General features: G+C 43.0%; 1 protein-coding gene across 2 annotated transcripts in view; it reads right to left on the reverse strand.

Annotated features, from left to right (window-relative positions):
* Positions 1–24,000, reverse strand: part of myo7bb (myosin VIIBb) — a 43,581-nt gene that overhangs the window by 4,909 nt on the left and 14,672 nt on the right. For both annotated transcript variants that reach the window (XM_046862320.1, XM_046862319.1), the window contains 30 exons: positions 21,879–22,018; positions 21,572–21,782; positions 21,343–21,478; positions 14,595–14,776; positions 14,371–14,520; positions 12,843–13,001; positions 12,654–12,746; positions 11,797–11,891; positions 10,703–10,787; positions 10,402–10,620; positions 9,770–9,967; positions 9,281–9,559; positions 9,041–9,193; positions 8,874–8,948; positions 8,595–8,725; positions 8,326–8,452; positions 6,941–7,060; positions 6,678–6,851; positions 6,360–6,587; positions 5,768–5,935; positions 4,714–4,831; positions 4,502–4,628; positions 3,689–3,852; positions 3,408–3,589; positions 2,380–2,492; positions 2,133–2,281; positions 1,326–1,479; positions 920–1,075; positions 218–323; positions 9–122 (listed from right to left, as the gene is read on the reverse strand). In XM_046862320.1, the coding sequence (XP_046718276.1) occupies positions 9–122; positions 218–323; positions 920–1,075; positions 1,326–1,479; positions 2,133–2,281; positions 2,380–2,492; positions 3,408–3,589; positions 3,689–3,852; positions 4,502–4,628; positions 4,714–4,831; positions 5,768–5,935; positions 6,360–6,587; positions 6,678–6,851; positions 6,941–7,060; positions 8,326–8,452; positions 8,595–8,725; positions 8,874–8,948; positions 9,041–9,193; positions 9,281–9,559; positions 9,770–9,967; positions 10,402–10,620; positions 10,703–10,787; positions 11,797–11,891; positions 12,654–12,746; positions 12,843–13,001; positions 14,371–14,520; positions 14,595–14,776; positions 21,343–21,478; positions 21,572–21,782; positions 21,879–22,018 (4,506 nt within the window). The remainder of the gene's footprint in view (positions 1–8; positions 123–217; positions 324–919; positions 1,076–1,325; positions 1,480–2,132; positions 2,282–2,379; positions 2,493–3,407; positions 3,590–3,688; positions 3,853–4,501; positions 4,629–4,713; positions 4,832–5,767; positions 5,936–6,359; positions 6,588–6,677; positions 6,852–6,940; positions 7,061–8,325; positions 8,453–8,594; positions 8,726–8,873; positions 8,949–9,040; positions 9,194–9,280; positions 9,560–9,769; positions 9,968–10,401; positions 10,621–10,702; positions 10,788–11,796; positions 11,892–12,653; positions 12,747–12,842; positions 13,002–14,370; positions 14,521–14,594; positions 14,777–21,342; positions 21,479–21,571; positions 21,783–21,878; positions 22,019–24,000) is intronic.

A 24,000-nucleotide genomic window follows, 5' to 3' on the forward strand; every position in this document is an offset into this window, starting at 1 on the left:
GGAATAACCTTGTTTGTGGTTTTCACGAAGAGACTGTATCCATCAGCAGAGGAGAGCATGAGATTACTGGCGATACTGCGACACAGATCACGGATCCTCGTCGTGGACGTGACTTCATAGATCTGAAGAAAAAACCCGAAGTGAGTTACTGAGTGAAGTTAAGGTGAAATGATTTCATTGTAAAAGAAAAGAAAAGTCTCTCAGTGCTGTTGTGAACCTCTGCTGTGTTATCGGGGAAGTGAACTTTGTGGAAGATCTGGGAGCTGTTCTGCTGAATGGCGTCCACCTCCACGTGATGAGGAGCCATTGTTCTGGCTTCCATTCTGTAAATAAAAAAAAAAAACACAGCTGGATTAGTCATGTGATACAGTATCTATTACCACCACAGTGCATTATGGGTATTTCTAGACTATCTTGTGGGATTTCACCATTCATGCATGTTTCCAGAGCCCTAAATTCCCCAAACACTTTATTTCCAGGGTTTTGATTTTCAGAACGCTACATTTCTAAAAACATTATTTTCAAGGTCCAATATTTACAGAATTCTACATTTCTAAAGTCCTATATTCTCAGATTTCGAAATTTCCAGGGTCCAATATTCCAAGAATTACAAATTTAAAGGGTTGTGTATTCCCAAAATTCTTTATTTTCAAGGTCCGACATTCCCAAAATTCTCAAAAGTCTTATATTAACAGAATTGAAGGGTCCTACATTCTCACAACTCTTCATTTGGTGGCAAATTATCCCAGAATACTACATTTCTAAGAAACATATCATTCCATGCTCCTATAATCACCAAACTCTATATTTCCTGGGTCCAATATTTCCATAGTCTTCTGTTTCTATGTTCCAATATTCCTCGGTTACATTTTTCTATCATTCCCAGAACTCTCTGTGTCACTGTCCTACAGTCCTGTACCTGAGCATCCCCTGAAATCTCTTCAGACAGGCGGCTGATAGCGGCTCTCGGGGTCTGGACTCTAAGAAGCGTTGGGTGTGTTTTAACAAAGCCTGACTGGGAGGGAAAAGTCCACAACAAAGCCACAGTAGCTGCCAGCCGCGTTCCACACTCAACCTGCAGGCCAAAAAAACAATACATACATTACAGGAAATAGGTTTAGAATAATGTTTAATAGTAATCAATATAAAAGAAATAATAAATACAGTAATAAACAGTAGTAAATGATAAACGTATTTATACCATGAATAGAGAATAACAGAACTAAACACACGTGCGATAAAATGATTCGAATGTGAGATTTGTAGCTTATATTGCATTATGGGTAATATTAGCACAACGATACTATTTAGCAGACATGACTGACCCATTGTTGTTGTTGGTCAACTGCTTCATGATTTGGCAGTAAAGCTCATCTCTGAGCTCAGGGTGCTGCAGCGCAGGTCCATATATCTGGTCCATCAGCTCCACAGGGTTTCTTGTGCTTTTGATGGGATAGTCACCCATGTACTTCATAATAGGTACAGGAACGTTAAAGAAAACACTCACAATGCACCAAGGTGAACAAAAACCATATTATTATTAGTTGATTTTAATAAAAGATGATAGTTTAGAGGTAGCGATGACTAGAGATAAATCCAGATCCATTTTTTGTTCTTTATGGTATGTTTCATTAAATAGATTTTCTAAAAAAATACTACACAGTCCTTCAATGCTAAATAGACCCTCCTCTATGTCCTATATCCCCCAAATGCTATTTTTCAAGGGACCTGTATTCCCAGAACCCTATGTGTTTAGTGCCCAATGTACCTAGAGCCCTATATTCCCAGAACCCTATGTTTTAGAGCCCTATATTCCCAGAACCCTATGTTTTAGAGCCCTATATTCCCAGAACCCTATGTTTTAGAGCCCTATATTCCCAGAACCCTATGTTTTAGAGCCCTATATTCCCAGAACCCTATGTTTTAGAGCCCTATATTCCCAGAACCCTATGTTTTAGAGCCCTATATTCCCAGAACCCTATGTTTTAGAGCCCTATATTCCCAGAACCCTATGTTTCCGGGTCACTTTATTCCCAGAGCCCAATGTTTTTAAAACCCTATATTCCCAGATCCCTATTCTATCATGTGACTTCGCATTTATATTTGAATGTCTCAGAGATCAGGTAGGATATCAGTGAAGGAGGCACAGGCCAGTTGGCTGAGCTCAGGGTCTTGCTGCAGGCTCTTCAGTAGCGGCTGTCTGAGAGGTTCTCTGGATCTCACCCACAGTTTCTCTCGAACTCGTGCTTTACCCAGACGTCCTGCGTCCTTTCCCGTCTCTCTGCAAATCGACACACCATCAACATCAGCCGCCGTTCCTGTCTTTACAATCATCCGATTGTCTAACATTATTAAATCGACGCGAGGTATATTACATACCTGAAATATTCAAAGGAGAACTCTTTGAGTGAAACATGAGCCACTCTCTCCGCGTTCACTTCCTCCTTTGGTGGAACCATCAGCACAGACTTCCGATTCGGAGTCAACAGATTCTAAAGACAAAAACATTAATCTGATATCCACCATTAAAGATTGAGGTAACATTAAAATCATAAGACTGACATAAGCATGCCATAAACAAGTCATAACAGTCGCTACCATTAGTAGGATTTCATGATTAACCTTGGATGAGAGGTTATTAACATTATAATGACATGTTTATGAAGGTTGTACAAGATCATGTCACTATTTACACCGTATGGGCAAAAGTATCAGGACACCTGACTTTCCCAGCCATTACTACCAAGCCGGATGCACGCAGTTGTACAGGATGCGGTGTCACTGGAACTAGGAGACCCAAACCTGTTCCAGCATGACGCTGCTCCTGTGCACAAAGCAGCTCCATGAAGATCTGGGTTGGAGTGGAAGATCTCCTGCTGTAGAGCTCCAACCTTATTAAACACCTACATCAGTACCTGACTTTACCAGTCATACAGTGTATTTTGTCATAAGATATAATATGACAATCATGGCATAAACATGCACACGGTATGATATGTTCATGACATTACATGTTATGACATGTTTAATACTGGTCATGCCATTATATGACATGTTTGTGACATGTTTTTTTTCCCCAAGTAGATGACATGTTCACTACATGCTTATGGCATGTTTGACATGTTTATGACATGCATAGGGCATGCTATAACAAGTGTGTCATGTTATGCCATGAATATGACGATACAACACCCTATGACAGACATGACATGGCGTTATGAAATGCTATGACCCTTTTGGCACACGTATGGCACGATATGACATGTATATGATAAGTAGATAACGTTATGACACGTATATGACAGGTTTGGCACGTTTTGGCACGTTTACGACATGTTATAACATGTATATGACAGGTTTATGCTGCATGGTTGAGGTGATTGAAAGAAAACGGGTAAATCAGGTACCAGAAGGTCATCAGAGGGTCTGCTCAGGGTCGGCAGGATCATGATGTTGTCCGTAGAAACAGCGGCGGTTTGACCGGTTCTGTCGTTCATCCCATTGATCCAACATCCCTCAGGAGCGAACTCTCCATCTTTGATGATGTTGATGAGGTCTCCTTTTTTACAGCTCAGCAACATCGAGTCGTCTAGATTATTCAATCGTGTCGACGGTGTTTAGATAATTAATCCCACTGCATTTTGTGTGTGTGTGTGTGTGTGTGTGTGTGTGTGTGTTTGCACTACACCTTGTCTGCTGCTGTCCTGTACAGCCACGGCGTAGACGGAGCGCTCCTTCAGCCCGTCGAGGAACATAGTAAGGAGCTCCACCATGCTGTGGACCTGTTGTACCCTCAGCTTGTACTCACCCCTCAGGGTGGAGAGACAGACCACCTCCCCGATCCGACTCTCGCTGCGGGGAAAACACAAAGATACTCAGTCAGGATCCTCCACCAGATCTTCCTCAGATTCTGTTATCGTGTCATTAAACTGCACTGGTGTGAGTCTTGAAGATAATCCGAGAGAGCAAAGGACAAGAAGACAAACAGAATCATAAAGAAAGAAACGGTGGAGGAAGTACTAAAGGTCATTATTACAGCTCTACTGTGTGTGTGTGTGTGTGTGTGTGTGTGTGTGTGTGTGTGTGTGTGTGTGTGTGTGTGTGTGTTGAACCCACACATGCTGATTGGTTGGAATTTGAACTAAAGTTGATCAACCGAGGAATATTTGCTTCTTCAGCCCAACACATTCACTTCAAACTTCAACATATAGTATATTGTCAAAAGTATTTGGACACACGACTTTTCAACCCAAACATGGTTCTTCTGCAAACTCCTACCACAAAGTCAGAGGCAAACAACTGTATATGAAACTAAACCCTTCTTTCACTTGAACCAGGAGACCCAAACCTGTTCCTGAATGACAATGCAAACCCTGTGCACAAAGCCAGCTCCATGAAGATCTGCTTTCCATTGGGTTGGAGTGGAAGATCTCCTGCTATTAAGCTACTGAACACCATTGGGATGAATATGAATGCTGACTGCACCCCATACCACACACACCTGACTATCTGTACCCCTGTCACCTCAGGGTAAGGGATCTTCAGGTACGTTTTCTCTTTTCCTTCCTGGAACGAGATGCCATACCAGTTAACAGCCACCACCATCTTCTCTTCAGGTAAATTGGGACCTAGATCAGGATGAAGAAGACAAAAATCCTCATGAGCTCTACCTTATGATTGTACAGGTGTAAAAACAAAGAGGAGCTCGTTTACCTGAAACTATGAAGGCCTGGTAAAATTTAGAGAAATAGATGGGCCAGTGGAGACGTGCGTACTCCACCACTTCTGCTTTCACAACTTCAGGATCTGCTCCAGAGTTTATATATGAGCCCTGTTTCAGGAGAAAAGGTGCAGATGTTACTGATCACAATCAACTCACATGACACTTCACATACCAGATCTGATATCTCACAATACGTCTCTCCTTCTCAATAGATGTTTTCATTAAAGCTCCACTGTAGACTGCATGGCATCCAGTAATGAAGACAATTCTGCTGAATTCCACATCCTGATTGGCCACGCTAATATATTATTGTTTCTATAGCAACAGCTCATAAACATGTTTATTTCATATTTATGGAGTCTCCAGTGGCCAAAAAACATTTTTATCCAAATGTTTGTAAAAACCTGAGCATACGATTCTGTGCTTTTTCAACATCTCATTCCACATTTAGTCTCCAATTGATTCTCCTGGGAAGATGTTCCACTAGACTTTGTGGAGATTCATTCAACCACAAGTGTGTTAGTAAAGGGATTGTCAGGGATTGATGTAGGTGAGAAGGTGAGGAGGTTCCTGGGGTGCACTCAGTGTTCACATTCATCTCAAAGCTGTTCAGTAGCGTTGGAGCTCTGTAGCAGACCACTAAAGATCTTCCTCTCCAACGCATGTAAAGCAGATCTTCATGGAGCTGGTTGTGTGCTCAAGCGCATTGTCATGCTAGAACAGGTCTGGGTTTCCAAGTTCAAGTAAAGAGAAAAATGTATTTTACCGCATCCAAAGACGTCCAGTTGAATCGTGTGCCTTCATCTTTGTAGTAACAGTTTGGAAAAGAACTACATATGGCAGGAAAGGTCGGGTGTCCCAATACTTTTGGTAAAAAGTGTGTGTGTGTGTGTGTGTGTGTGTGTGTGTGTGTGTGTTGTGCATCTCGTTATTTGCTTCACCTCTATCGACATCTACACTAACATCCTGTAACATCTCACACCTACACCTGGATCATCACTTATTTACAGTGTTCCTTAAACGTTCTGAGACGTAATGAAGCACCTGCTCGTGGGCGTCGCTGACCAGCTGCACCAGCTTGACCTCTGATTTGTTCTCGATCAGACTGAGGCTCAGACACTCCCACACGATGCTCTTCGTCTTCTCCCTGCTGCACTCCGCGCCGTACCTGATGTAATAGTGCTTCGCTGCGAGCTGCACATAATCGTCCTCCTGACAAACACGAGACGAAAAGAGAAGCATTATTTTGGCCTGTTGATAAAGATGCAGAATTATTCATTAATCTAATAATCCTCATATTTATTCCTCTAATAATCCTCATATTTATTCCTCTAATAATCCTCATATTACATTTAATCATACAGCTGTTTAAGTCTTATTATTACTGTCTTTGCTTCTGATAGATAAAAGACACTATTTGAAATTGTAATAAAGTAAAAGTTGATAGAATCATATTTTATCATCATCATCATATTATTATAATTATATAATATTTAATTATAATTATAATAATTATATGATATAATAATTATTATATATTATTATAATTATAATTATTATTATTATTATTATTATTATTATTATTATTATTATTATCATAGCCCAGTGTGTTTGATGAAAGCAGGTGAAATCTGACCATATCACACTGATACTCTCCAGACTTGAGGTCTTGGATGATCTGTGTGTAAATAAGCTCTGTGCTAATGGGGTCAGCGGTGCAGTCATGCCAGGGGGTGAAGAGCTCTTTCCGGAAAGATAGACGCCATGGAGCTCCTTTCTCCTCTCGTCCCTGCCTCCGTTCCTCCTGCTCACACTGAGAGATGGCGTCCAGGATGTGCTGCTTGGTGCTACCTAGAGACCAGTTCTGCACAAACAAGTACACAGGAACCCATTTGTTGTCTCATCGGCAAATGAACGAATACTAGTGACGTCTGAAAGCGAAACACGTACTAACCTTATCAAAGTATGAGATGTAGATCGAGAATCCAAACGTGTCCTTCAGGTTGATCTTCTGCGCAACGGCGCTGCAGAGCTCTGATGAAGTGCTGGATGAGTCCATTCCCAGAGTGAGGACACGTCCGTCCATCAGGGTTACGTCCACCTTCAAGGCCTTCTTCATCTCCAGAGCCTGAAATAAACCACAGCAGGCTGGATTACGCTCTCATTCCGAATCATACACTGCGATCACGTAGCATAGTGTTACGGGGAAACGCATACCTGTAGCTCAATCCAGCATGGCACTTCCTTCCTCTCGCCATTAGTCAGTGTTCTCTGGAGACGTTCGGCACAGGAAGAGGAAAACTCGGCAGGTCCATGATGAATAAAATGTTTCAGGTACTGTTTTACAGAAGAAGATGGTTTTAATTAGAAAGAAGTAAATGGTGAAAAAAGACAGAAACAGTAAAGTATCTTAAAAATATGATCATTAAAAGTCTTTTATTAAAATAAAACAATTGGGTTTGTTATCAAATATTCCATTTTACACAAAAACATACAGTAACAACTATAAATAAAGTATATATATCAAAATCCCATTACAAAATATAAATTATATTACAATCTATTATTTATTGCAGAAGTAAATGTAATTAGTTTCTGTATTTAAGGAGTTTTTTCACGTGTCTGTACTTTACTGAAGTTTTTCCATTAGACTGTAACTTCACTACATTTCAAAGTCAAATATTTGACTTTTTACTCGACTACATTTAGTAAAATCAGTTGTTTCTTTTTATTTACGAGGATAAAAACGTAACTGGTGAAACACGCAGCGAGTCACCAATCAGGATCGAGCGCACGCTCTGTTTTACACGTGTTCTGATCGGCGCTCGGTGCATCTACTGATCATCAACATACAGTTCAGCATCAGTTCAACATCAAGCAGAACATTTAGAGAGGAACAAATGATGAAGAAACTCCAGACTCGAACTCACCACAACACACGTGACCTCGTTTACACGTTTTATTAAAGAAGGTTTTGTGTTCATGATGATTGTAATAGAAATCAATCAGTGTTTGAGTCATTAATATCATTCTATTAATAGATCAGTGTGCTGAGAGTCACATTCGAGTCTTTACACAGAAACTGAGGTGATTAAGTGAAGAATCTTGTGATAAAAATGATCATAGGAACATTAGAGTTATAAAAAATCATAGTAGTTTGGATACTGAAGTTCATTTGAAGGTAAAAACTTTTGTACTTTTACTCAAGTGACAGTTTAAAGGGAAACTTTTACTTTTACTGGAGTCACATTTTACTGAGTGGATCTACTTTATCTCAGCTACGTACTTTGTGTACTTCGTCTACTGCTGTATTCTATAGATTCCATTACAAAATATAGATTCCATTAGACACTTTAGATTTCATGAGAAACTACAGATTCCAATTTAATAATATATAATATTATAAACTTTCGGCTGCATCATAATAAATTCCATTACAAATAAAGATGAAAACACACACCTCAGTAGAGCTCATTTTGGATATTAAAACTGGAACGAAGCTCAGAATGAAGCAGTAAACAGAGAGCAGAGAGAAGAGAAAAGGGAACGATAGTTTAGAAAAGAACGGAGTTACTGCCTGTGATTCCTCGCGGTTTTCTTACTCGAGTCAGAAGTTCAGTTGGAGGGAAAATCCCGAGACAGATGGAGAGGAGAAGCCAGCCTTGCTTACAGCTCTTCTGGTTCTTATTCTTCGACAGCTGCTTACAGATCTGACAGTAGATCTCATCACTGAAACACACACACACACACACACACACACACACACACACACACACACACACACACATGCAGAAAAAGTATACAGATTTAACCTGCAAGTTTGTCTTCACAAGCAAAAAACAACATAAATTGAAAGATGCGTATGTTGTACCGAACGTGAGGTCTGCGCAAGGCGTATCCTACAATAATGTGCAGTTTCTCCAAGGAGGGCATGGGACGATCCAAACTGGGTCCTTCTCCAATCAGAACATCGTCCTCTTCAACAATGTCTTCAATGGTTAACTGCAAAACCGTAAATGAATCAGTAATGAAGTACTAGTGTCGATACACAGCAGCACACTGAAACTGCTTTACGGTGTATGTTTTCATCTCATCTCATATTATAAAGCTATAGAATATGATGAAGATGTCCTGAGTATGAACGTCTGACCTCCTCCAGAATGGCAGAGTGTTTCCTCTTATTGTTGCTTTGTTTGTTCTGTTTTTGTTTCCTACGCAGGATTTTCTGTAGACAACAAACTTTAAGTTATTCAATTACATCCAAGCTTTAAGACCACCATCATTATCATCATCAAAAAGCAGCTGGTGGATTTTCACCTGATCCAGACCAACGAGGTGACTGAGCCGCCGACCCTGGCGCTGACCAAGGTGCTGATGGATGAGTTCGGGGTTGATGGACAGGCGAGCCTGTCTCAGCTCAGGGATATCACCCATAAACCTCAGGATGATCCACCATACAGTCAAACAGGCCTGCAGAAAGGAGGAGAGGAGAAGAGAGGATGATGGAGAGAATTAACAAGAAGGAGTATAACGAGGGAACGATAAAGTGAAGCTCACCAGCGTGTCTCCTTCGTCCTCGTGGTAGAGCAGCGAGTGCTTCAGTCTCTGCTGGATGTGTGTGTGAGTAGCAGAGTGCTGGAAATGCATGGCAGCGAACTTTGCGAACGAGAACTCGTCATCGTCGTCCTCTTCTTCTTCCTCTTCTTTTTCTTCCTCTTCTTTTTCTTCCTCTTCTCCTTCTTCAATTTTATCGTCATTTGTAGCTGGAGTTACTACCATCTGAAAGGATTGTATCTCTGACGCTTTGTCCTCCTTCAGTTCCACAGTTTGTTCTTCCTGTAAAAGTAAAACAATAAGGAAAACATGGACACATGACTTGTATGTGTTTGTTTTATAATCGCTGTGTTCTTGTGGTTCTTCCTTGTTCTGTGGAAAGTATTGATATGACTGGATATGGAAGGTGATGATTAAAAAATTTTATACATGTAAAAGGCTGAAAGCGAGAACTTCCTTGTTCCTGGATGTACGGCGCCGCAGTGGTGTTACCTGATCGCCCTTTTGCCTCGGAACCTCCCGTCTGTCTGTAGAGTCTGGAAGAAATCCAAACATGTTTTCCACCATTTCCTCATCACTCATGTCCTCCTCTTGTTTGTCTTCAGTAGCAGTTTGCTGAAAGGTCTCAGTGATCCTGGGCTGGATCTCTGGAGCCATGAGCTCCTGACGTTCCTGGATCGACAAGTATGCCTGGAACAACACCAAGAAAAACGAAGGTACAGAAATGAAACTAAATCAGGAACGCTAAAATATTCAATAGAATAAAACAATGATTAGTGTGAACATGGTGTTCTTTGTATCTACACACGTTTTTACACATTTGGAAGAAGCTGTGGCCTGAAAACCGACATGTATTTATAATACACTGTATGGACAAAAGTATTGGCACACCTGACATTTCCAACCATATGTGGAGACACAAAACTGTTCCAGCATAACAATGTTCCTGTGCACAAAGTCAGTTCCATGAAGATCTGCTCTGATGATTTAGAGAAAAGCTCTAAACCCTATTTAACATGATGCTTCATAACCTTCTCACCTACATCAGTGTGTGTGTGTGTGTGTGTGTGTGTGTGTGTGTGTGTGTGTGTGTGTGTGTGTGTGTGTGTGTTAATGGCCCTCACATCATCTTGTAAGCGTTTGAGTTGTTTCCTGGCGAGCAGGCCTCTGGTTTGCGCCTGCAGCAGGATGACAGAATCTCGTTTGTGTTTCAGGTCTTTCCTGGCGATGTAGCTGCGAGTGTGACTCTGCAGCGTGACGGCAGCGGCTCGTTGGCGTCTGTACTCCAGGAAGCGCTGTCTGGCACGTATCACGGCCTGGAGACGCACCAGACCCTGACGCAGCTGTTAGAGGACAGAGGAAGCCACAGATAAAGATCTACTACATACACATGGAATATTAATGATGAATAAAATGCTCACTTACTTTAATAAACTCCTTCCGGTCCCTGTATGAGCGCCAGTTCTTCTGCAGAGTCACAGCTGCACTTCTTTTCCTTATAAAAATCCTCCTACAGAGCAACAGAAAACCACAGTGACCAATTAAACACATGACAAAAGGTAGAAAAAAGAACAACTGCTCAGACACCATTAATCTCCATAATCAGACTCTTTCGAGGTGGAGTTGAGGTTAGAGTTGAGGTTAGAGTGGAGGTTAGAGTGGAGTTTGGAGTTGAGGTTAGAGTTGAGGTTAGAGTGGAGGTTAGAGTGGAGTTTGGAGTTGAGGTTAGAGTTGAGGTTAGAGTGGAGGTTAGAGTGGAGTTTGGAGTGGAGGTTAGAGATGAGGTTAGAGTTGAGGTTAGAGTGGAGGTTAGAGTGGAGTTTGGAGTGGAGGTTGGAGTTGAGTTTGGAGGAGGTTAGAGATGAGGTTAGAGTGGAGGTTAGAGTGGAGGTTAGAGTTGAGTTTGGAGTGGAGGTTGGAGTTGAGGTTAGAGTTGAGGTTAGAGTTGAGTTTGGAGTGGAGGTTAGAGTGGAGGTTAGAGTGGAGTTTGGAGTGGAGGTTAGAGTGGAGGTTAGAGTGGAGTTTGGAGTGGAGGTTGGAGTTGAGGTTAGAGTTGAGGTTAGAGTGGAGGTTAGAGTGGAGTTTGGAGTGGAGGTTAGAGTGGAGGTTAGAGTGGAGTTTGGAGTGGAGGTTGGAGTTGAGGTTAGAGTTGAGGTTAGAGTGGAGGTTAGAGTGGAGTTTGGAGTGGAGGTTAGAGATAATGTTAGAGTGGAGGTTAGAGTTGAGGTTAGAGTTGAGGTTAGAGTTGAGTTTGGAGTGGAGGTTGGAGTTGAGGTTAGAGTTGAGGTTAGAGTTGAGTTTGGAGTGGAGGTTAGAGATGAGGTTAGAGTGGAGGTTAGAGTTGAGGTTAGAGTTGAGTTTGGAGTGGAGGTTGGAGTTGAGTTTGGAGTTGAGGTTAGAGTTGAGGTTAGAGTTGAGTTTGGAGTTGAGGTTAGAGATAATGTTAGAGTGGAGGTTGGAGTTGAGGTTAGAGTTGAGTTTGGAGTGGAGGTTAGAGATAATGTTAGAGTGGAGGTTACCTGTCTTTGTGGCTGAGCATCACTCTCTGGATGATTAGCGCTTTCCTGTTGAGTTCCCGCTCTCTCTCCCGCTCTAAAAATGAGTCATGATGATCCTGCATAGATAAAACACCAAACACCAAAAATATGAATAACCACTCAAACCTTAAAACAACTCAACACAACTCCAACACAACTCCAACTCAACTCCAACACAAAACAACTCCAACTCAACACAACACAACTCCAACACAAGTCATAAACTAATTGGTTAAAACCACAGCTTCCATGCAACATGAACTTTAGGCTACAGGCGCTGCACTGCAGATTCTGAAGACCTTACAGCAGATTCCTTTGACCTCAAAAACACGTGACGTTACGGCTGAGATCCGATTGGATAGAAACTCTAACATACAAATCTGGAAGCAGAGCAGAGAACCGAGAGAAAGAGGAAAAACTTTTCTCTGCACTCTTTTCTTCACTTCTCTAACACACTCTCCATTACTCTGCACTGTTGACCCCAGGTACCTGAACTCCTCCACCTTCTCCACCTCTTCTCCCTGCAACCGCACCCCTCCACTGCCCCCCCTCTCATTCACACACATGTACTCTGTCTTACTCCCACTGACTTTCATCTCCCTTCTCTCCAGTGTGTACCTCCACCTCTCCAGGATCTTCTCAACATGTTCATTACCAAAAATAGATTCTAACAGAAGTCAGTGATTCTGACAGAAACATAAACACATTAATCCACAAAGAAACATAAACATACAATGAAATAATCAGCAAACAAAAAGTTTTATAAATAAAAAATAAAAACTTACTAATACATTAATTTAATTCATGCAAATAAAATAAATATTAAATTCTGCGCTCACCTTGAGAAAGATTTTGTTTTTTCCCATCCTCCAGTCATCCTGGCATTTAATGACGGCCTTGCAGATGGCGTTACAGCAATCAGACGCAGACTCCTGTTCAACACACACACACACACACACACACACCAGATCAGAATCCGCAGCATGACACAGGTCCAGTGAAAGAGCAGGAGAGGGATGTACAGGAACCTTGCTGGGGTCACAGTCAGTGGTCTTCAGTAAAACTCGATATCGGTCCAGGAACTCTTTAAACCTGTGCCGGATCGGAAATCCCAGTTTGCGCACTTTAATGGTTTCCAGGATACCGGAATAACGCAGCTGCTGCATGCACAAATCCCGATCGAACACCTGGAACAGACACATTTACAGACTTATGCCTAGAAGTGTGCATAAGTGTGTAAAAATATTCACCCCCCCTGGAGTTTTTTTCACAAGTGCCACAGGTGTTATGTTTATATTTAAGTGCACACCCTGATCAGTGTAAATGCTGGATTGTGATTGGCTGGAAGTTCAGGTGTGAGTTCAGAGCATTGAACACGCAGGTAGCTTGTATTTCTCAGTGGAATTTAAATGAATGCGCTGCTTATAAACACCTGTAACCATAGCAACATCCAGTTCCGGCTCCATCCACAGCTTTTGGAGACATTTTAATTTCAGGTATGAGGTGATCATCCGCTAAGTGTGAGACCTTACACCATTCTGATGCTCTCCGCTTCACCTCAAGCCGTTCTTCACATCCACATTGTGCACCAACATCCTAAAACACCTCACACCTTCACCTGGATCATCTGATTATAAGCTCAGAAAATAAGAAACACTAAAGTCTATGTTATTACAATATTACACCCAGAGATAAAAAACCTACATCCTGGCCTCAGTATAATGATTAGAATGAGCCGGTGTAAGTCACCGCACGCTGATGGACTTCGCTCGGCTCATCACGCGCCTCCAGATGGAGATTGTGAGCTAATAAAGCTAACAGCTCAGTGTTTACTGTGTAAATCGAGCGCTTTAGGAAAGAAGAGGAATACATAACTCAAACATCTGGAGCTTTCTGGGTTTATTATTCTGTCTGTTTGCTCATTTAATTATTTTATATTTCATTATTCTGTTTATTACTTTATCACACGTCTCATTATATGGGTGATGTTCCACCAGTGTGTAGGAAGTGATTTTTATAATAATCATTTTACATATATTTTTTAAGTGTTTGTTCCAAAAGGTTTAGCTTATATCATAGATTTTTAGCATTTCGTTTAAATTTTTTTAAATAAACGATATAATTCTTGTCAAAGAAATGTGTTACAACCTAAAATTATAATAATTATAATAATTAAAGAAAACATTTATTGATATTTCTTTACTTTTCCTTTTAAAAATAAATTTTATTTATATGTATAATAATTATTTTTTTTAATGAAAATTAAAAAGAATTAAAAAGACTATTAAATATAATAAAATACATTATTATTATTAATATTAATAATATTATTATTATTATTATTATTGTTTTTATTTTTTTGTAATTTAAATTAATTTAAATTTATCAAAATATGATTTTAATCAGCTTACATGATGAAAATAAATTTTAATTTCTTAATTCTCTTTGCTCTTTTTTTTTTGGCATGTTGATGATGTACAATACATTTCAGGACATAAATTTGGATTTCAGGTTTCACAGCACTGAGGGGTGTGCGTATTTCTGCTGAGTATCTACCATGGAGGCCTTGCTGTCGTTGGGTTTAAAGCAGCGGATGAAAAACGGCTGGCACAGAGACAGGGCCTTCATCAGAGCGTCTAGAGAATGTCTGAACTGAACGCTCAGAGTGGAGATGTGTTTCCTCTGCTCGTTCCCCTGCTGTAACACCTGACATAGAAAGAAGAATTTTAGCTTCAGCCAGAAGTGATGGGGATCAGAAAAGGTGATGTATCAGTATGTACCTGTGTGGGTTTCTTGTGTGTGATTATGATCCTGTGGTGGTTGTTGTGCTTGTTGTTAAGGGGTTTGGTTTGGCAGGAACTCAGCTCCGTCTCGAAGATCTGCCTGAGCAGCTTGCTGGAGGATTTCTGGATCAATGTGATGATATCCAAATTCAACACATCTCGGTTCTTCTCCAGGAACCCTGTGCATGTACAGGAAACAGAGAGAGACGGGTTTGAGGATGTCAGGAGTAACAGAAAAAGTACAGAGAAAAAGATAAGACTGCAGCTAAACTGTGGCCAGACTGTGGCTAGATGGCACCCAGACTTTAATTAGACTCTGGCTAGAATGTGGTTTGACTGTGGCTAGACTGTGATTAGACTGTGGGCTGACTTTGGTTAGACTGTAGCTAGACTGTGGTTAGACTGTAGCTAGGCTGTGGTTAGACTGTAGCTAGGCTGTGGTTAGACTGTAGCTAGACTGTGGTAAGACTGTAGCTAGACTGTAGCCAGACTGTGGTTAGACTGTAGCTAGGCTGTGGTTAGACTGTAGCTAGACTGTGGTTAGACTGTAGCTAGACTGCGGTTAGACTGTAGCTAGGCTGTGGTTAGACTGTAGCTAGGCTGTGGTTAGACTGTAGCTAGGCTGTGGTTAGGCTGTGGTTAGACTGTAGCTAGACTGTGGTTAGACTGTAGCTAGGCTGCGGTTAGACTGTAGCTAGGCTGTGGTTAGACTGTAGCTAGGCTGCGGTTAGACTGTAGCTAGGCTGTGGTTAGACTGTAGCTAGGCTGTGGTTAGGCTTTGGTTAGACTGTAGCTAGACTGCGGTTAGACTGTAGCTAGACTGCGGTTAGACTGTAGCTAGGCTGGGGTTAGACTGTAGCTAGGCTGTGGTTAGACTGTAGCTAGGCTGTGGTTAGGCTGTGGTTAGACTGTAGCTAGACTGTGGTTAGGCTGTGGTTAGACTGTAGCTAGGCTGTGGTTAGACTGTAGCTAGGCTGTGGTTAGACTGTAGCTAGACTGTGGTTAGACTGTAGCTAGGCTGTGGTTAGACTGTAGCTAGACTGTGGTTAGACTGTAGCTAGACTGTGGTTAGACTGTAGCTAGACTGCAGTTAGACTGTAGCTAGACTGTGGTTAGACTGTAGCTAGACTGTGATTAGACTGTAGCTAGACTGTGGTTAGACTGTAGCTAGACTGTGGTTAGACTGTAGCTAGGCTGTGGTTAGACTGTAGCTAGACTTTGGTTAGACTGTAGCTAGACTGTGGTTAGACTGTAGCTAGACTGTAGCCAGACTGTGGTTAGACTGTAGCTAGGCTGTGGTTAGACTGTAGCTAGACTGTGGTTAGACTGTAGCTAGGCTGTGGTTAGACTGTAGCTAGACTGTGGTAAGACTGTAGCTAGACTGTAGCCAGACTGTGGTTAGACTGTAGCTAGGCTGTGGTTAGACTGTAGCTAGACTGTGGTTAGACTGTAGCTAGACTGTGGTAAGACTGTAGCTAGACTGTAGCCAGACTGTGGTTAGACTGTAGCTAGGCTGTGGTTAGACTGTAGCTAGACTGTGGTTAGACTGTAGCTAGACTGCGGTTAGACTGTAGCTAGGCTGTGGTTAGACTGTAGCTAGGCTGTGGTTAGACTGTAGCTAGGCTGTGGTTAGACTGTAGCTAGACTGTGGTAAGACTGTAGCTAGACTGTAGCCAGACTGTGGTTAGACTGTAGCTAGGCTGTGGTTAGACTGTAGCTAGACTGTGGTTAGACTGTAGCTAGACCGCGGTTAGACTGTAGCTAGGCTGTGGTTAGACTGTAGCTAGGCTGTGGTTAGACTGTAGCTAGGCTGTGGTTAGGCTGTGGTTAGACTGTAGCTAGACTGTGGTTAGACTGTAGCTAGGCTGCGGTTAGACTGTAGCTAGGCTGTGGTTAGACTGTAGCTAGGCTGCGGTTAGACTGTAGCTAGGCTGTGGTTAGACTGTAGCTAGGCTGTGGTTAGGCTTTGGTTAGACTGTAGCTAGACTGCGGTTAGACTGTAGCTAGACTGCGGTTAGACTGTAGCTAGGCTGTGGTTAGACTGTAGCTAGGCTGTGGTTAGACTGTAGCTAGGCTGTGGTTAGGCTGTGGTTAGACTGTAGCTAGACTGTGGTTAGGCTGTGGTTAGACTGTAGCTAGGCTGTGGTTAGACTGTAGCTAGGCTGTGGTTAGACTGTAGCTAGACTGTGGTTAGACTGTAGCTAGACTGCGGTTAGACTGTAGCTAGACTGCGGTTAGACTGTAGCTAGACTGCGGTTAGACTGTAGCTAGACTGTGATTAGACTGTAGCTAGACTGTGGTTAGACTGTAGCTAGACTGTGGTTAGACTGTAGCTAGGCTGTGGTTAGACTGTAGCTAGACTTTGGTTAGACTGTAGCTAGACTGTGGTTAGACTGTAGCTAGACTGTGGTTAGACTGTAGCTAGACTGTGATTAGACTGTAGCTAGCCTGTGGTTAGACTGTAGCTAGGCTGTGGTTAGACTGTAGCTAGGCTGTGGTTAGGCTGTGGTTAGACTGTAGCTAGACTGTGGTTAGACTGTAGCCAGACTGTGGTTAGACTGTAGCTAGGCTGTGGTTAGACTGTAGCTAGGCTGTGGTTAGGCTGTGGTTAGACTGTAGCTAGACTGTGGTTAGACTGTAGCTAGGCTGCGGTTAGACTGTAGCTAGGCTGTGGTTAGACTGTAGCTAGGCTGTGGTTAGGCTGTAGCTAGGCTGTAGCTAGACTGCGGTTAGACTGTAGCTAGACTGCGGTTAGACTGTAGCTAGACTGCGGTTAGACTGTAGCTAGGCTGTAGCTAGGCTGTGGTTAGACTGTAGCTAGGCTGTGGTTAGGCTGTGGTTAGACTGTAGCTAGACTGTGGTTAGGCTGTGGTTAGACTGTAGCTAGGCTGTGGTTAGACTGTAGCTAGGCTGTGGTTAGACTGTAGCTAGACTGTGGTTAGACTGTAGCTAGGCTGCGGTTAGACTGTAGCTAGACTGCGGTTAGACTGTAGCTAGACTGCGGTTAGACTGTAGCTAGACTGCGGTTAGACTGTAGCTAGACTGCGGTTAGACTGTAGCTAGACTGTGATTAGACTGTAGCTAATATGTGGTTAGACTGTAGCTAGACTGTGATTAGACTGTAGCTAGCCTGTGGTTAGACTGTAGCTAGGCTGTGGTTAGACTGTAGCTAGGCTGTGGTTAGACTGTAGCTAGACTTTGTTTAGACTGTAGCTAGACTGCAGTTAGACTGTAGCTAGCCTGTGGTTAGACTGTAGCTAGCCTGTGGTTAGACTGTAGCTAGGCTGTGGTTAGACTGTAGCTAGACTTTGGTTAGACTGTAGCTAGACTGCGGTTAGACTGTAGCTAGACTGCGGTTAGACTGTAGCTAGACTGCGGTTAGACTGTAGCTAGACTGCGGTTAGACTGTAGCTAGACTGCGGTTAGACTGTAGCTAGACTGCGGTTAGACTGTAGCTAGGCTGTGGTTAGACTGTAGCTAGGCTGTGGTTAGACTGTAGCTAGGCTGTAGCTAGACTGTTAGACTGTAGCTAGGCTGTGGTTAGACTGTAGCTAGCCTGTGGTTAGACTGTAGCTAGACTGTGGTTAGACTGTAGCTAGACTGTGGTTAGACTGTAGCTAGCCTGTGGTTAGACTGTAGCTGTAGTAATCAGCATCAGCATCAGCATCAGCATCAGCATCAGCATCAGCATCAGCATCAGCATCAGCATCAGCATCAGCATCAGCATCAGCATCAGCATCAGCATCAGCATCAGCATCAGCATCAGCATCAGCATCAGCATCAGCATCAGCATCAGCATCAGCATCAGCATCAGCATCAGCATCAGCATCAGCATCAGCATCAGCATCAGCATCAGCATCAGCATCAGCATCAGCATCAGCATCAGCATCAGCATCAGCATCAGCATCAGCATCAGCATCAGCATCAGCATCAGCATCAGCATCAGCATCAGCATCAGCATCAGCATCAGCATCAGCATCAGCATCAGCATCAGCATCAGCATCAGCATCAGCATCAGCATCAGCATCAGCATCAGCATCAGCATCAGCATCAGCATCAGCATCAGCATCAGCATCAGCATCAGCATCAGCATCAGCATCAGCATCAGCATCAGCATCAGCATCAGCATCAGCATCAGCATCAGCATCAGCATCAGCATCAGCATCAGCATCAGCATCAGCATCAGCATCAGCATCAGCATCAGCATCAGCATCAGCATCAGCATCAGCATCAGCATCAGCATCAGCATCAGCATCAGCATCCCTCCATTATCATCATCATCATCATCAGCATCAGCATCAGCATCAGCATCAGCATCAGCATCAGCATCAGCATCAGCATCAGCATCAGCATCAGCATCAGCATCAGCATCAGCATCAGCATCAGCATCAGCATCAGCATCAGCATCAGCATCAGCATCAGCATCAGCATCCCTCCATTATCATCATCATCAGCATCAGCATCAGCATCAGCATCAGCATCAGCATCAGCATCAGCATCAGCATCAGCATCAGCATCAGCATCAGCATCAGCATCAGCATCAGCATCAGCATCAGCATCAGCATCAGCATCAGCATCAGCATCAGCATCAGCATCAGCATCAGCATCCCTCCATCATCATCAGCATCAGCATCAGCATCAGCATCAGCATCAGCATCAGCATCAGCATCAGCATCAGCATCAGCATCAGCATCAGCATCAGCATCAGCATCAGCATCAGCATCAGCATCAGCATCAGCATCAGCATCAGCATCAGCATCAGCATCAGCATCAGCATCAGCATCAGCATCAGCATCAGCATCAGCATCAGCATCAGCATCAGCATCAGCATCAGCATCAGCATCAGCATCAGCATCAGCATCAGCATCAGCATCAGCATCAGCATCAGCATCAGCATCAGCATCAGCATCAGCATCAGCATCAGCATCAGCATCAGCATCAGCATCAGCATCAGCATCAGCATCAGCATCAGCATCAGCATCAGCATCAGCATCAGCATCAGCATCAGCATCAGCATCAGCATCAGCATCAGCATCAGCATCAGCATCAGCATCAGCATCAGCATCAGCATCAGCATCAGCATCAGCATCCCTCCATTATCATCATCATCATCATCATCAGCATCCCTCCATTATCATCATCATCAGCATCAGCATCAGCATCAGCATCAGCATCAGCATCCCTCCATTATCATCATTCACCTCATCCCTCCATCATCATCATCATCATCAGCATCATCATCAGCATCATCATCAGCATCAGCATCAGCATCAGCATCCCTCCATTATCATCATCATCAGCATCAGCATCAGCATCAGCATCAGCATCAGCATCAGCATCAGCATCAGCATCAGCATCCCTCCATTATCATCATCATCATCAGCATCCCTCCATTATCATCATCATCAGCATCCCTCCATTATCATCATCATCATCATCATCATCAGCATCAGCATCAGCATCAGCATCCCTCCATTATCATCATCATCAGCATCCCTCCATTATCATCATCATCAGCATCATCATCAGCATCAGCATCAGCATCAGCATCAGCATCCCTCCATCATCATCATCAGCATCATCATCAGCATCAGCATCAGCATCAGCATCAGCATCCCTCCATTATCATCATCATCATCATCATCATCATCATCATCAGCATCCCTCCATTATCATCATCATCAGCATCAGCATCAGCATCAGCATCAGCATCAGCATCAGCATCAGCATCAGCATCCCTCCATCATCATCAGCATCATCATCAGCATCCCTCCATCATCATCAGCATCAGCATCAGCATCAGCATCAGCATCCCTCCATCATCATCAGCATCAGCATCAGCATCAGCATCAGCATCAGCATCAGCATCAGCATCAGCATCAGCATCAGCATCAGCATCAGCATCCCTCCATTATCATCATCATCAGCATCCCTCCATTATCATCATTCACCTCATCCCTCCATCATCATCAGCATCAGCATCCCTCCATCATCATCATCCTCCATCATCATCAGCATCAGCATCCCTCCATCATCATCAGCATCAGCATCAGCATCCCTCCATTATCATCATCATCATCAGCATCAGCATCCCTCCATTATCATCATCATCATCATCATCATCATCAGCATCATCATCAGCATCAGCATCAGCATCCCTCCATTATCATCATCATCATCAGCATCATCATCAGCATCCCTCCATTATCATCATCATCAGCATCCCTCCATTATCATCATCATCAGCATCATCATCAGCATCATCATCAGCATCATCATCAGCATCAGCATCAGCATCAGCATCAGCATCAGCATCAGCATCAGCATCAGCATCAGCATCAGCATCAGCATCAGCATCCCTCCATCATCATCATCCCTCCATCATCATCATCATCATCAGCATCAGCATCAGCATCAGCATCAGCATCAGCATCAGCATCAGCATCAGCATCCCTCCATCATCATCATTCACCTCATCCCTCCATCATCATCATCATCATCATCATATTCTTTAATTTGCCAAAAAGAAAAAGAGCAGACCGTTGCAGGTGTATTGACCTGAATATTGAAACAAATTCACAAATTTCAGTAAAAGAATGAAGGACGTTTTGCAGCCCAGAGATGCAGTCAGCCACAGGGAGGAGCAGAAAGGAATTTATTTTCATTATTAAATATTTTTCATGTCTGTTATCATTTTTTTTGATAATGATGAAGAGGCACACATTTCTCTGAAGCTTCTCTTTACCTTTACAGTCGTAACGAACAACACCGGCGAAGTGTCGGACGCCGAACTGCAGGATGTGGTTGGTCTTGGGTGGGATGTAGATTTTGCTGCTGTGGTGTTTATCATTCATTTTGTTTAACATGGACTTGTCTGTTCCCTAAAAATAAGAAGAAGGACAATGTTCAGCTCTCTGATCGGTTTCTTTTCTTCATAAGCTGTTCTGCTGAAACCCTGGACTCGGACTCTGCACCTTGGGGAAGTGCGTCTCCTCATCGATCAGAGACAGGAGGTTGAGCGGCTTCACAGCCAGCAGGTCGAGCGTCTGCTGGTTATCAGTGAAGGCGATGTTCTTCCACGTGACGCCTTCTTTCAGGTACTCCTCCTGCTCCATCTTGAAGATGTGCTCCACAAAGAACTGCTGCAGCTGCTCGTTAGCATAATTAATGCACAGTTGCTCGAAACTGAACACACACAAACACACACACACACACACACACAATTACTCGTTTATTTATTTATTTGTTTGATCAGGTGGAGGTGTGGAGTTTTGTCCGTACCTGTTGACGTCAAAGTTCTCGAAGCCAAAGATATCCAGCAGGCCGATAGAGGTGGGAGTGTAGGAGCTGCTCGTCTGCTGCTTACGGATGGCGCTGTTCATTTTCCCAAAAATCCATATGAACAGTCTGGTGTAGATCGCCTAAACCAGCAGAGTACAGCATCCCTCCATCATCATCATTCACCTCATCCCTCCATCATCATCATCATCATAATTATCATCATCATCAGCATCATCATCAGCATCTCTCCATTATCATCATTCACCTCATCCCTCTATCATCATCAGCATCAGCATCAGCATCCCTCCATTATCATCATCACCATCAGCCATATCATTCACATCATCCCTCCATCATCATCATCATCATCATCATCATCCACATCATCCCTCCATCATCATCATCATCATTCCCCATCATCATCCCTCCATCATCATCAGCATCCCTCCATCATCATCATCCCTCCATCATCATCAGCATCCCTCCATCATCATCATCCCTCCATCATCATCAGCATCCCTCCATCATCATCATCATCATCATCATCATTACCATCAGCCATTTCATGCACACCATCCCTCCATCATCATCAGCATCAGCATCAGCATCCCTCCATTATCATCATCACCATCAGCCATATCATTCACATCATCCCTCCATCATCATCATCATCATTATCCACATCATCCCTCCATCATCATCATCATCATCATTCCCCATCATCATCCCTTCATCATCATCAGCATCCCTCCATCATCAGCATCCCTCCATCATCATCATCATCATCATCATCATCATTACCATCAGCCATATTATCCACACCATCCCTCCATCACCATCATTCACCTCATCCCTCCATCATCATCATCATCATCATCATCATCAGCATCCCTCCATTATCATCAATCACCTCATCCCTCCATCATCATTATCATTATTAGCATCAGCATCAGCATCCCTCCATTATCATCATTCACCTTATCCCTCCATCATCAGCATCAGCATCAGCATCAGCATCCTCCATTATCATCATTCACCTTATCCCTCCATCATCATCATCAGCATCAGCATCAGCATCCCTCCATTATCATCATCATCACCATCAGCCAAATCCTTCACATCATCCCTCCATCATCATCATCATCATCATCCACATCATCCCTCCATCATCATCATCCCCCATCATCATCATCCCTCCATCATCATCATCATCCCTCCATCATCAGCATCAGCATCCCTACATCATCAGCATCATCATTACCATCAGCCATATCATCCACATCATCCCTCCATCACCATCATTCACCTCATCCCTCCATTATCATCATCATTATCATCAGCATCCCTCCATTAGTCAAGTCAAGTGGCTTTTATTGTCATTTTTACTATACACAGTGGTACACAGTACACAGTAAAAACGAAACAACGTTCCTCCGGAACCCTGGTGCTACACTAAACAACAAAACAACATAAAGTGCATCGAGTGCAGCCTGGTGCAAACAATGCAAACAAAAGAACAGTACAGCAGACAGAGTGCAGACAGACAACACAAGACAAGACAAAAGACAAAAACCAAGTATAGCGCCGACTAGTAAACCTACTGTATACTTACATATACAGTACTGTGTGAGGAGAAATGTAAAAACTATACCCAGGAGCCATCAGCCATATCATCCACATCATCCCTCCATCCTCATCATCCACATCATCCCTCTATCGTCATCATCCCTCCATCATCATCATCCCTCCATCATCATCATCCACATCATCCCTCCATCATCATCATCATCATCATCATCATCATCATCACCCAAATCATCCACATCATCCCTCCATCATCATCATCAACAACATCATCATCATCATCATCATCATCATCATCATCATCATCATCATCATCACCCAAATCATCCACATCATCCCTCCATCATCATCATCATCAACAACATCATCATCATCATCATCATCATCATCATCATCATCATCATCATCATCACCCAAATCATCCACATCATCATCATCATCAACAACATCATCATCATCATCATCATCATCATCACCCAAATCATCCACATCATCCCTCCATCATCATCATCAACAACATCATCATCATCATCATCAT

Source organism: Silurus meridionalis, chromosome 12 (genome assembly GCF_014805685.1).
Source record: "Silurus meridionalis isolate SWU-2019-XX chromosome 12, ASM1480568v1, whole genome shotgun sequence".
NCBI classification, from domain to species: Eukaryota; Metazoa; Chordata; class Actinopteri; order Siluriformes; family Siluridae; genus Silurus; species Silurus meridionalis.